Genomic DNA, 14,348 nt, shown 5'->3' with positions numbered 1-14,348 from the left:
AGGTTCTCAAATGCCTCGCGGCTTTGGGACACCGGGACACAGACATGGTGGTTCAGGCTCGGCCAGTTCACTGCAGTTCTAGATAGCTTTGTAGCCTATGCACAGTGACTCAGTGCCAACAGTTCACAGTCTACCATGCCCAGACTGTGAGTGTTCCTCCTCAGTGCTATGCAGCTTGTCAGTTCCAAGGATTATCTGTAGTTTAAACAGTTAAGTTACCTGTTAGATGGAAATTTTCATTCCTGAGCCAAGACACAATCACTGACAACGCGTGTGCTCCTAGCCTGTCTTCATGCAGAAGAAAAAGGGTTGGCTTAATGTACTGCCAGCTGTTATACTGTAAACAGAGGTCTCAGAGAAATTTTTATATATATATATAAATGTAATTCTAAGGCAATTGCTTGCATTTGTCTAACCAAACCCTTTACTTCATATTATTTGGTAAAAAAAAATTTCCCCACTTGCTACAACATTTCTATACCTCCGACCAAAAATTGCCTGACCCCACTGCAGAGGTCCCAGGCAGTGGATCCTCACAGTTAAACCATCCTGCAGGTAAGCTGTCCCAACGGGCGAGCCTGGCTGACTGCGGCTGTGGATGCTCGCTCTGCACCAGGTAAAGTACTTCTAGAACAGCCTCTATTCTTGAGTCACCTCTGTCAACAACACATCAAAAACACCCTATTCATTTTGGAGGCCTTGAGCAGATTTTGAACAGCCAGGCATCCACTCATGCCTCACACACCTCATGGCTTCATGTGCTAATAAATCTTCTTAGTAGTTTCAAAACAATTACAAGAGGGAGATGCTTGACCATGTGTCTGCAGTATAAACTGCACCTGAATTCTTTTCAAAAGGAAAACACTTACTCCACATTTCATATCATCATCTGTCAATTTTGCACCTGCAGCTTATAAAGAGAAAGCTTAGCTGGACCATTAAAAAATGCACAAGTTCAACTTGTGTAAGCTTTTCTTTTCCTTGAATATAGCTGAAGTTCTTGTGATGTGGCTTTTGCATACTTCTAAAATGATATGCCACTTTTACCACATGGTAATTAGTAGGAAGAAAAATAAGGCAAATACTGAGAAATAAGGACATAGTCCCAGGATAGCATGCTTTTTCCTTTGCTTGTACACTTAAACCCATGTCTTAGTTACTATGCTGCATGACAGTTACAGAAATTGCAGAGATGTATGGTATGTATTCAAAGTGCAGATATTTCATTGCTCAATCAGTGCTATACTGCCAACCAATGTGACATACAGATTCAGTACTGAGTTCCTGAAAATGCTTTCCTCAGATGCTTCTAGCACTGTAGCAAGTCAAATCCACTGAGATTCCCTAAACTGGGAGAATGCCTCCTTAGCTATTTCAGTCCTGATATCGACCAGTAACTTCACACCTGATTTCATCATCGAGTCCACTTGGGATCTAAGAACCATGTATAATCAAGACTGTACGGGATGTCAATACGATAAATGTCCCTTGGGGAAAAATACAAGATAATACTCTACTACAATGTTCATGCAGGCATTAGTGTCTTTAAAATGTGCTGGCAATGGTAGCACACGTACTTGTGCCTTGATGTGATTACTGCAGCTTGTTGATAGGTTGTGATTCATTCCCCACCTAGTTAGGAAGGCACAATAAATACTGGATAACAGTAAGACCTTGTAAGAACAGCATGGTGAGGGAAAAGCCTTACCTAACTCCCTTTTTCATTGTTAGTGGAGTTTCTGTGACTTGCATTTTCTACACCTGTTTCCTCTATCGTTTGTATCCCTGGAGTGCAAATACAAATATAGCTTGTGGGCCTCCCGACAGGCTGGTAGCAGCTTATCTAACAGGAATTACTTTATTTTTAGGGCTCTGAAGCTTATGTTGTGCTCTTCGGTTAATGCTTTCCTCCCAGACTAAATGGCTTTCACGTTTAAGGCTTCTTGGTTGTTACAGCATTTTTCTGTCTTACAGACTGCAACATACATTTCACAGAGTCTCCAGTGCATTTTTAGATTATTGATGGAGAGTGCACTCTAAAGGAAAGTTTTGGACACATGGTTAGCTTAGGTGAGAGCCTTATAAATGCTAAAGTACAAGGTGTTTTTTTTTTTCTTTCCAGCTTTCCTGCACAAAATCTGGTAGGCACAAAGGCAAAATAAATGAGAAGTAACATAATAATGGTGGTTAAAAATAGACACAATGACACACGTATGTAATAAAATATGTCCCTTTTCAGTGATACGATGCTTGTTAAGTCTGGGTGGCCTGCTGATTACCTCAGGAGGTTAAATATAGTACCCATGATGTCCGTAAGTTTATCCACACAAAGGGCAAGACACAGAGAAGCCTGTGTAATTTTCAGTCAAACAGAGGCAAGGATGGATTAAGAAGTCTTTTGAGTCTTGAAGTCATCTCCTTCAAGAAGTAACTGCAGACGTGCAACTCAATGATACGTGCTGCCTGGGTTTCATGATGGGATATCTGGCCTTGGCTTATTAAAATTCTTCCAAACTCTTACCTCGGGACCTAGAAAGTGATGCACTAGAAAAGAAATACAAGGGAATGAATGATTGAGACAATGCACAAGTGTCACTAACCTGCAAGGAGGTTGTAGAAACCTAGAATTCTAGAAACCTAGAATATCTGTAACAGTTCTGTGTTCTGGGGGAGGTTACAGAGTGGCTGCCCTCTAGTCCTTACATACTGATCCTTTGTATTGATCAGGCTCCAGGATAAGTTTACATATTTTTCATAGGTGGAAGACTGCCTTGCAAAACAAACTAGATGCAGTTCTACAAAGAAAACCCAAACCAGTGAGTTTTTGTATGTGAATGCTGTGTGGGTTAGGGGAGTGAGTATATGTAGGCCGCTACTTCATAGTTCTTGTATTATATACCTTCTAAATAAATCTAGAGAAGGTCACATGTTATTTCCTTCCTTTCCCCATGCCCTGAGTGATTTAACTTAATATTTAAAGTAGTACAAGAAAATATTTTCTTCTTCAAAATTTTTGGCCATTTAAATGCAAAACAATGTCTTCTGCTACCTTAGTCATCTTGCACCATTCTGTCTTTTTAGTTCAGAACTGCTGAGCATATGCATATTTATGTACTGTGGATAAAACAATCTGGTATCGTGTGTTAACCTGTATCAGAACTGCCAGGCTGTCACCTACAGCAGAATTTTCCTAATACCTTTGAACTATTTGAAATATTTGAAAGTCAAGTTGGCATTCTCAGAATATTCCATCAAATGGTGACTTGAAATCTGAGTCACAGACACAAATTTTCACAATAAAGCAATTAAAAAAAAAACATTAAAGGAATGTTAACCGTTAGTATTCCATTTATCTCATGCATGTTCTAATTCAGCATGCAATACTTGCTGGTATTTCACTATGAATATATATCATTGACATTTTAACAGTCCTGAGAAGTGAATATTAAATGTAACAATGCATGTAGCAGTTTATTTCCACAGTGAAGACCAGTGTATAGACATATCTGTGCATATGTTTGGGTATTAATATGAATATACAAATGACAACTTATAGATATATTAAGTGTGTAAAGATCCATTTATTGGTATGTGTTGTGCGTAGATAAAAGCACTTAAGCTTGACCTAAAGAGCACTCTCCTCCCCTCTTTGTGTTCTGATGTCAGAACATAAATCCTATGTTCTGTGCAATATTCATTTTAGCAATAATACTTTTGGTTCCTAAACCCCTTCTGTAACTTTGATGGGTTATTCCATGCTTCATTTCCAGCCCTGAGCTGTTTAGCTAAAGATCTGCTATGTTTCACACCAAAGACAGCTACATTTTGGTAGCAGAAAAAGTGGTACTTGCATCCTCCATGTAATTTTGGCCTTGTTTAGTGTCTTTCTAATTGAGATATATTGAGCAGCACTGTAAAGGATTGTGAAGGTGATGTTCTAGCGACCTTGGAGTTGTAGAGTGTATCACCAAGGGAGAGATTGTTTGCAGGAACTTGCAAGAGAACAGCACAGAGAATTGAATCCCCTTTGAAAATGCTTGCTAATTTTGTCAGAATAGCCATCATGACAGGGGAATACAAGCTTCTGTTGATCTGGTAAACCCGATTTAAATCAGGTGATTAGAATGAGGATATAATAATATCCAGTATTGTAGCAGTGACTATGGGGGAATGCCATTTACAGAAAGAGCAATGTAAAGTACAACTGTTAAGTCTGAAAAAGAGGCCATTAACCCAAACTTGCTGAAAAGAACCAAGAAGGGGCTGGCATGACACTAATTTTGGCATCAACGGAGACTGAGCTGGAAATGACAATAAGGAATTACATGTCTAACAAAAAAACCCAAAACCCCACCAAATTGCCCCTTCAGTACATAAAGGTTTGTCATCACTTATACAGATGTCACATTATCAACTGAAAAGCAGTACTTCGGAGAAAAATGACTCTGAGTTATTTCTGGAATGCACACACAGAGAATGCAGACTGGGGAGCAGAAGGTTAAGCTGACATTGCTCTCATGAGACTCCATCAACGTGCTATATTAATTTCTGGGCATCTTCAAAAGATGTTAAGAAACTGAAGACTTTTTAAATAAACAGAAACAAGATTAAAAGGGGCAGGATTGCCTAGTAAAGCAAAATGCTAAGTAATTGAAAGCATATAGCTTGCCTGAAGGAGAAAGAGAAGGATCTACAGCTCTCTGCAGAGTATAAAATGCTTGGCAGTAGTGAATGAGATATAATATTTCATCTGGGTATAAATATTAACTGCTGGAAAGAGTTAAGGAACAAGAAGATGTCTGTCAAGGGCTCCTGACAATCATTTATTGAATTATGTGATAAAGTATATGAGAAGGGGTCATTGTGGATGTTGGCTTTTAAGTGCACCTCCTTGAAGAAGTAAAGCTAATCCTATACTGTGAGTCAACTAGATGACCTAAGAGGTCACTTCTGTTATCATCACCATGATTCTACTTCATACATTATATAATTCTTGACTTTCCAAAACACTTTGTGCATTAGAATTGCTCCCCTGTCACTTAATCTGTTTATTATGTGTTCTTAGTCTTTCTTCAACCAGGCATATTGTCTGTTAATCGGGTTCCTTGCAAGTTTTTTTCCTTGCAAGTAATCAGTTTTCACATGTTCCTGGGTCCATGTGTTCAGCTATGTAACATTTCATAAGAAGCGATAAAACTATCGACTTGTGATTTGCATCAAGTTAAGCTGAATAAGCACTTCAGGTATACATAAGGGATGAAATTAAAGACAGACTTACACTAAAAATGTAGCTCAAAGTCCAGACTCCCCTCTCCTCTCTCTGAAGTTCAGAGGTTCTTGAATTTGGATAGTTTTGATTCAGATACAGTAAAGTAATGAATGCGTCTCTGTCAGTTCAAATTCATTATTATTATCAATGCTGAAAGAAGAAAATGTGCATGTTTTTTTCCTTTTGAGCGCTCCCTTGGATTTGCCAAGGGACCCATTTCAGCAGAGACCTGGTGACGTTCAGTCAAGCCCTGGTGTGTTTTGGGTTTCCTCAGGAGCACAGAAGTGCCCAGCTCCCTTTTCCTTCATGTTGCTGAGAACAGGTGGCCTCCTCTGGGGTCACCAAGTATATTTAGGGCTGAAACTCGAGCAGGCTGGAGCCAGATTGGCTGTGATAGCCACATGCGTAATTAGGAGCTGATGAACCAGGCTTACTCTCACCCAGTGCTGCTCAGGAGGGAAGACTGGAGAGGCTTTGCTCCTAAGGATATTTACTAGGTGTTGCTGGTAAGAACATTTTAATGACATTAGACTTCTTTTCCTTAGAATAGGGTCTCGAGCTGTTTCCTGAATCTGTACTTTTTTGGGAGTGGTTATTGTGCCTTGCCCATGGAAGTCAGATTTTCTGTCTGTATGACTAGTAGCAAATTGCAGTAAGAAGAAAGGACCTGGAACTGTGTTTTGTAACTGAAGGTTACAATAGTGATAGTCTGTACAGATTGTATCCTTATATGCAATCCCTCCTTCTTAGGTTTATTCATAGACTTTGGCCTACTTTTTCACACAGCATGCCACTTGTTAATTGAGTTATTTTAATTTATTTTAGAGTTAAAATTCTGGTTTAACAAACTGATTTTTTTTTTTTTTTGGTAATTTTTCTCAACACATTGGAACTAAAAAGGGACAGTATTCAATGTTCCTATATTTAACCTGCATTACTAGACTTCACTTGCCTCAGAAGGAATTGCAGTTTAGCCAGCTAAACAAAACCACCCTGTCATTTGGTAGTATGAGCTTACACGGCAAATATCTTTGGACTCGGGAACAGCTGTTCCAAAGCCTCATCCCGTACCAACATTAGAAACAGGGCTATAGTCTCTGCTGGAAAATTGTAGCTTTGCTTCACAGCAAAATCATTGTGCTAATTAATTCATTTAAAGGTTTTGACAGTAATCTGTACTTTGTAATTCAGCCAACTGTATGGATTTTCATATTTTCCAGGTCTGAAGAAATAGAGAGAAAAAAGCCACAAGAGCTAAAAAAAACCAACACCAGAGCATCTATATAAGCTAATGCTGAGAAGACAGAAATTACCTCATTAACCTAAGGTCACTTAAACAAAATATTTACAATTTTTTTTCTATATTATGCTTTTACATATAAATGAATATAGTAAAATATATAGATAAAGCTCTCATTCAAGCAGAGGCTTGAATAATGTAATGAGATAGTATAGGCTAGTCACAAAGAAAAGAAAAATTCAACATTTTGTTGTAATGAAAAAAATCAAATAATTTTTCAAGAAATCTCTTCCTCTGTTTTTTTCCCCCATTAAATTCTAGTATTGGTGTTACAACTGTTAGAATAAAGAATTTGTACAAAGTCATAATTTTTATCAGTGTGTTTGAAACTTAATCCAATACTTTCCCATAATAGTCAAACTAATGCCATATCCCAACTGTAGTTCTCTCTTGTTGAAGTTCTTTCACTGATTAGCCAATAACGTTCTAATAATCTGTTTACTAGCTAAGATACCAGGTGCTTTTATGAACTTGTTTAGTAGCTTTTCATGGTACTTTCAGTCTTGGGCTAATGCTCTATATTCACACTTCCATTTGCTGCGTGACCAGTGAGTGGGGGAGAGACAGAAGAATACCCTCAAAATGGAGGAAGAAGAATATGAGGAAGTTGTTGAGGTAAGATGAAAATCTGAGAGCAGAAATACTTGTTTCCTGCCTTGTGAATGAATGTATTCATCACTTCAGTGAGACGTTGCTCATGAACATAGATGGTCGCTTGCTGTTTCCTGCCTGAATTGGGTATGATTAGGTATCTATTAAATGGTTTGATCAGTGAAAACCAACAACAAAGTTGTTCTCAGTGGAGCAAAGTCTCCTGGGTTCCTGTCATAATCTCCCTGTTTAAATAAGAATTTTAACCATCCCACACCTGCATTGTGAGGTTTTGTGATTACTCTTCTGTGTAATTATAGATGTAGTGGGCCATCTTGTTTCCCTCCTGGCTTGCCCTCCATCATCCAATCCATGCTAGAGAGGATGACTTTCAAAGCCACTTTCTAGCCTTGTCTCTGTGCCCACTGCAATGCAGAAATGCAGCAGTTTTGTGCTACCAAGGTACCATTAACCGGTTTAGCCTTGGAAGTTGCAGAGATGGAGTTAGATTTAAACCTGTAGTCATCTGTGGAGTTGCATCAAGGGTTAATTTGCCGATAGGTCATTTAAATTTAGTTATATGCCTAAATATTTCGTCTCAGCAATTTGATTAGGAAGTTGCAGAGATGGAGTTAGATTTAAACCTGTAGTCATCTGTGGAGTTGCATCAAGGGTTAATTTGCCGATAGGTCATTTAAATTTAGTTATATGCCTAAATATTTCGTCTCAGCAATTTGCTTAAAAGAATCCCCAGGAACTGGGAAACCTACAGCTTGCTATTATGAGTGAGCGCCACTGGAATAATGATTTTGCAGTTGAAACAGTACACAAGGTTAACAAACAGTGTGGTCTCAGCTGTTGCATTGTTGCTATGCTGAAATGAAAGTATGTGTTATGAAATAAGCGATTATAACAAATTGCTCAGTGTTTGAGGAAAAGAAGATGACAGGACAAGTGTAGACACCCCACAACCCATTATCTCCACGATGGACCCTTGATTTCAGGCAGTGGGGCAGCACCGAGCCCTGACTGCTGACTTGGAAAATTTCAAATAGTGAATAAAGCAAAGTCAAATGGTTTGACGGTAGAAATATTTAAACATGGTTTGGAAAATAAGCATTACCATTCATAAAGTGCATTTTATAGTGCATTGTACCACCTAGTTACAAAGACACCAGTCCTTCATTAAGTTTCCTATCACTGTTACTTGTAATTGCCTTTATACTCCCTAAGAGTTACATGCTCTCTGTAACAAAATGTGTATTTGTTTGCTGTTGAGGTTTACTTGCTGCTGGAATTAAGGTATGTTGGGCTTTTTTTGTCTACACAGCTCTGTTTCAATCTTTGTTTTTAATTTTCAATGACCACCTCCTTGTAACCACATCCCAGGACAGACAGAGATGGTACTTCTTCAGTAGCTTCCCTCAAGATTTTCACAGAGAGAAGTTAAATAAAACAGGAATGGTAGCATCTGGTACAAATCTACAGCAGCTTAAGCCTTTCCAGAGTTTTCTTAACTAGAATTCCACTTCTAAATGAATTGCCTATTTTAAATGGTAGGAGCTGTATCAGAAATTTTTCTTCCGAAAAAGTAGAAAATTATTGTTGAATAATGAACGGCTGAGAAAACACTGATGATTTTAAGATACTATTTTATTCTTTCCCTGGAGTTATTTGCCTGCAATTATTGTAGCCTTTTGTGATGTGCAAAGCCCCACAGTGAATGGCACAAACCTTGGCTGCCGAGTTACCTGGGGGTCTGCAGAGGGTGGGTCAAACGCGTAGGGCCTGTGAGCAGAAACCGCCTCAGAACAGCTCAAATTGACAGTTTGAAACGTATGTGCTAATTACATGAGCCTAATTTTGAGGAACAACTTTAGCATAAATTTTAATGAAAATTTTTTCAGGACTTGATTCAAAGGGCTTTCTCTTCCCACAGTTTTGGTGCATGACCCTAAGAAAGTAATTCCTGAGGAGATTTTCAAAGATAAAACTCACATTTTGCATTTTCTCCTTTCTGGAAGTCAGTGGCAAGCTGAGCACCTACCTTTTGAGTCAGATCGCTGTTGTTCACTACAGCGGATGGAGCGCCAGCTTTACATGTGAGGAGTTTTTTCCCTCATGAAGCAGCGAGGGGAGATGGAGGGCGAAGCCTGGGCGCCCGCGGCTCCCCTCAGCGCAGCCGCCATCTGCCGCGGGGCGGCGCCGCCGTGCGGCCGCCATTTGCCGTGTGGCGGCCAGCGGCGCCTGAGGGAGGGCGGGCAAGTGGCCCACGGCAAGTGGCGAGCGTGGCGGCGGCGGCCTCCGCGTTTGGCTCACGGTCGGGTCGGAGGTGACCCAGGGAAAGGCAAGCTGCCAGCGGGGGAGCGCTGAAGCTCGGGACGTAGCCCTTGTTGCCTCTCCAGTGGGAGATGGGTTCCAGTCAGGTCGCTCAGCTGCGCTGCAGCTTGCTGAAGGAAGAGGTGAGCAGGCTTCGCGCCACGGGAAGTGAGGAAGAGGTTGCAGCACCTTCCAGGAAAAGCAAGAGGCTGAGCCGTGCGTGGCAAGGAGGGAATGGTGACCATGGTTAAATAGGTGATGGAGGGTGGCCATGAGGATGGAGAAGCCAGGAAGCTCATGGTTTCCAGCAACAGGAGGAAGGTTTGTGCTCCATCTGCAGATCTGCCACTTCAGAGTAGATGTAGCACCCTAGAAACTTCTTTAGGTAGCTGGAGAAAGCTTCACAGGCACAGCCCCTGTGCTTATGGATCCATGGCTTTAACCACTCCGGTATCTGCTGGAAGGGTCTATGGCTGGGCATGAGCAACCTAGGAGTTTTCTGGGAAATGTTGAAAATAAATTTCTTGATGCAGTTGATTTCTGAACTAACCAGGAGAGATGCTTTGTCAGACGCGTGACAAACAAGAAAGAATTAGTGGGAGATGCAAAGGTCAGGGGCAGCCATGGCTGCAGTGACCATGAGACTGGAGGTGAAGATACGGAGAGGAGTGAGCAAGATAAAAAGAATTACAATTGCGGACTTCAGAAGAGCAGATTTGGCCCTATTCAGGGACCTACTTGGGAAGAGGCCATGGGAAGCAGCCCTGGAGGGCAAAGGGGCCCAGGGGAACTAGGCAATCCTCAAGAACATTTTTTTGGAGCACAAGAATGGTTCAGTCCAATGTGCAGCAGTCAAACACAGCAGAAGGCTGGTATGGATGCACAGGGAGCTCCTGACAGAGCTCAAATGCATAAAAAAAAGTATACTGAAGGTGGAAGCAGGAGCAGGCCACTTTGGAAGAACATAAATACACAAGACATTATAAACTCTATTCTTACATGTATGGGCAAAGTTCAGCTGTAGTTGAAGCCAGCAAGAGAACTGAAGAACAGCAAGAAAGGTTTCTGCAAGTACCATCAGCATGAAGAGGAAAGCTAAGAGAGTGTGGGACCATAGTTCAGTGGGCAGGGAAGCTAGTGACAAGGAACAGGCAAAATGGCAAGGTACTTGAAGCCTTTTTGGCCTTAGGTTTGGTAAGGCTGATAAGTTTTCTCATATGGTCTTTCACATCTCCGAGCTCCCTAGCAGAGACATGGGAGTGAACTAGTAGCCATAGCAGAGGAAGACAGACTTAAGGATGACTTAATGCCCTGGGATACCGTACATGGTTTTGTTAGATGCAAGGGGATGGATCCACAGGTGCCGAGGGAATGGACTGATGACACTGCAAGGCTGCTATCATCTTTAAAAGCTCATAGTGATGCAAGGATGTTCCTGGTAACTGGAAAAAGACAGATGTCATACCTATCTTCAAGAAATGCAAGAAAGAAGATCCAAGGAACTACAGGCTGGTCACTCTCACTTCAGTCCTTGGGAAGGCTATTGGAGCAGAGCCTTTTAGAAGCTGTTTCTAAATGCATGGAAGATATGAAGGTCATGGGGAACAGTGAACATTGATTTATCAAGGGCAAATCATGGCTGACCAAATTCATTGCTTTTGATAATGAGTCCACTGCTGTTATGGACAAGGGGAGACCAGTGAATGTTGCATACCTTGACTACTTTAGGAAGATTTCTGAATCAGTCCCCCATAGTTGTCTTATTAACAAATTTATGAGTTGTGGAATAGATAAGTGGACAGTATAGTAGGTGGGAAGTTGACTGGGCTGCTGAGCTCAGAATCGTGATCCATAGTACAAAGTCTAGCTGGCAACCAGCAATTATTGGTGTCCTTCAAGGATCTGTAGGTAGGAACAACTCGGAGGACAGCCTTAGAGGGAGAAACCTACAACAGTCAATGTGTTACTAAACACTTGGAAAATCCTGGTTTTTTGAGTGCTGATTCTTTCTTCTAGTGTGGTCATCATTGTCTTCCCTCTTGTGGGTAAAATTAGATAATGATCCTTCCTTAATTACTTGAGAGGATGATTAATTGAGGAATGTATGGGAAAAATTCAATCATTAATGCAAGAATTGGAACAGATTGTCGGAATTACCAAGGGTGGAAATGTGACTCCATCGGTACTTAGGAACCACAGTCCTGTTTCTCCAGAAGTATGTTTTTAAAGCAGCTTAACGGAACCTACATTTTGCTATTCTGTATGATCTGGCCTAACAATGATATTTTTTTTCTCTTTTTCTAATAGTACTACATTGAAGAGACAATAATTGAAGAGGGTGAACCAGTTGAGGTAAAGGCCCCTGTGTTGTTACTTGCATTAATTACATATGCATGTAATTAATGCATAATGCTAAATTAATAGCCTTTTGTATTCTGAGGACTAATTTTTCATATTAAACACACAAATATCAGTGAACAGTTGCTTCTTAATACTTTGTTTCCTCTGCAAGGCCCTGTTGTGGGATGTTTTAAAGGACTGCTAGCTTGTTCTGAGTATCCTATACATATATAATAGTTTCCATTAGAAGGAGTTGTGGATGTGTCCATCAGAAAAGGAGTGTGTGAATGTCTGTCCTGCCCTGTGTCATGCCGACAGTCTTCCATTTGCTCCTATTCAGCAGCTGTTTGCACAGGAGCTGACAAAATGAAGCAGCAGGTTACGTTAATAACAAGAAACGCAGGCAGAAATATTAATTGGGTAACACTGAGAAAATCCAGACGTTAGTGTTAAGGTTGAACAGTATTATGGAGGATGTGAATGTGACTAGACAGGTACATATGAACAACAGGCACATACGTGTGTTATACTTAACGTTGTTATGAAGAGAAATATCAAAAGATTCTGCCTTAAACCAGTTTACATGTGTCAGTTCTTTTCCCTTTACCTTGTGTAATTTCACTGGAAAACAGTGGCTTGCATATTTTTTTCCTGTCACTAGTAACAAATATTTGAGTCACCAAGGACAAATTACCATAATTTGTAATTCTACTTATAATATAGATATAATGCAACTGTCTGCTATGTTACCATGAAATATTCTTGATGGTATAGGCTTAAGTGGAAACAAAAGCTTCATGTTTCTCTTTGTGAGTGTGTTTCCTTCCAAAGGATCTGTTCCCAAACTCTTCTTGTATTTTTAATTTAATAAAATATGATTTGATTAATGCTGTTTGAGCAGGTAGTCAAGGGCTACAATTTTGAAGGAAGATTGCCATCTTACTATTTTTAAGATGAATTCATCCGCTGCATTCATCAGTTGTTCAAACATTTGTACCCAGACTGGATTTAAAGGGAGCAATAGCATGACTGATTACTTCTGTGTATGATTTGCGTCAGTTTTTGAAAACTGTATTGTGGAATAAAGAAGTATGTATGAGTACAAATGTCTTTCTAGCTGATGTGATTACACCTCTTCCCATCAGCTGTGAATATAGTCTAATGCATTAGCATCATGTGGTCCTATGGGTTATATGAAAATAAAAGCATTTTTCTGCACAAAATGCTGTGTTTTTAGAATCAAGCCTCTCCAAGTTTGAGAAACATATTACAACTTTTTATAAAAGCACATTCCTTCACTGTTTTGTTACAAAGCTAACAGCAGGTAGTGCTGTTCACAGTGTTGGCCTAGATGTGTTTCAAACTCTCCAGTGCTTTCAATGCCAAACTTTGATGAACACTTGTATGTTTGAAAAGAGTGGTAAGAGAGAAATTTGTGGAGGTGCTGAAGTCTCTAATAACATCTTGGGACAGCATTAGTGAAACACAATTAATGTTCATATAGTAAACAAACCTTTTGTAACTTAGGATTTGTATATTTCTCAATTTAATGCTTGGTGCGTTTTCTGGTCTGTCTCATACTAATGCAAATAGCAATCAGAAATCTGAGCTTCATGCATTCCGTTTTAAAGGTGCTTCTTTTTTTAAGGCTAATTGATATGAAATAAAACTTCACACTTATTCAGGTGATTTTGCAGTACATTTTAAAGCTGTAATTATTTTTAAATGTTCTTAATTAGAATCTTAGTATTGAAATTATCGCTTGCAGCATGAATATGTTGATAACCAAGTACTTAAGCTATTTGAATTAATTAAGAGCGTTATTTCCAATGGATTCTTGATCCATTGATTATATAAGTTTCTCAGCTGTGTCTCTGCCATGGTTGTGATCTGGCTATGCGAAAATGTATTTTACAGAAAAGGTGGATTCTAGGTGTTTGTTCAGTCAGCTAGTGCATAGTGTACTTTCTACAAGATCTCAAAGATTTGGTCTTGTCTGCCTTCCTTTCCTTTTGCAAGAAGAAGATAATCTTTTTGAATGACTGTATGCACCTTTGACCTGCTTTGACCTGCTTTCACACCCTTCAGTGACATCATTAGGAGGAAGCCTTGGCTGTGCAACATGTGTCTTCCACACAACTTCAGGTCTTCCACACAACTTCAGCACTGGGAACATTTCTACACTTTGGTTTCAGTAGCTGATGGTCCCACCTAAGAACTCCCCTGATGCTGGTGAAAGCTATGCATATAGAACAGAGGCAACAGGAGTCCCACTCTTCCAGCTCCTCTGGAGAATAATTACATGAACTTGGTACAGAAATCAGCCAGTCAGTTAACTCCTCGTGGTTTTGTTTTTCCGTTGGGTAATGTATAGAATGTGTACTGGGTAGTCCCAGTAGGAAAAGTGTCACTGATTTTCTGTCTTGCAGGTGGTTCCTGGATAAGAGCGGAGCATTTTTTTACTAGATAGGAAAGGTGAAAAATGCTTGTAATGTACTTTTATAGTTATAAAGCAAGAAATTATCTTTT

At 39.9% G+C, this 14,348-nt stretch overlaps 1 protein-coding gene across 1 annotated transcript in view; it reads left to right on the top strand.

Moving 5' to 3' along the window:
* The first annotated feature begins 6,483 nt into the window (after nt 1–6,483).
* The window catches only part of NEB (nebulin), a 131,311-nt gene continuing 123,446 nt past the window's right edge, over nt 6,484–14,348 (top strand). Inside the window, exons 1-3 of the mRNA XM_055812137.1 lie at nt 6,484–6,596; nt 7,119–7,184; nt 11,787–11,831. Coding sequence (XP_055668112.1) covers nt 7,152–7,184; nt 11,787–11,831 — 78 coding nt within the window. The 5' untranslated portion in view covers nt 6,484–6,596; nt 7,119–7,151. The remainder of the gene's footprint in view (nt 6,597–7,118; nt 7,185–11,786; nt 11,832–14,348) is intronic.

Source organism: Falco peregrinus, chromosome 8 (assembly GCF_023634155.1).
Source record: "Falco peregrinus isolate bFalPer1 chromosome 8, bFalPer1.pri, whole genome shotgun sequence".
NCBI classification, from domain to species: Eukaryota; Metazoa; Chordata; class Aves; order Falconiformes; family Falconidae; genus Falco; species Falco peregrinus.
This window is presented reverse-complemented; position numbering and strand designations above follow the sequence as displayed.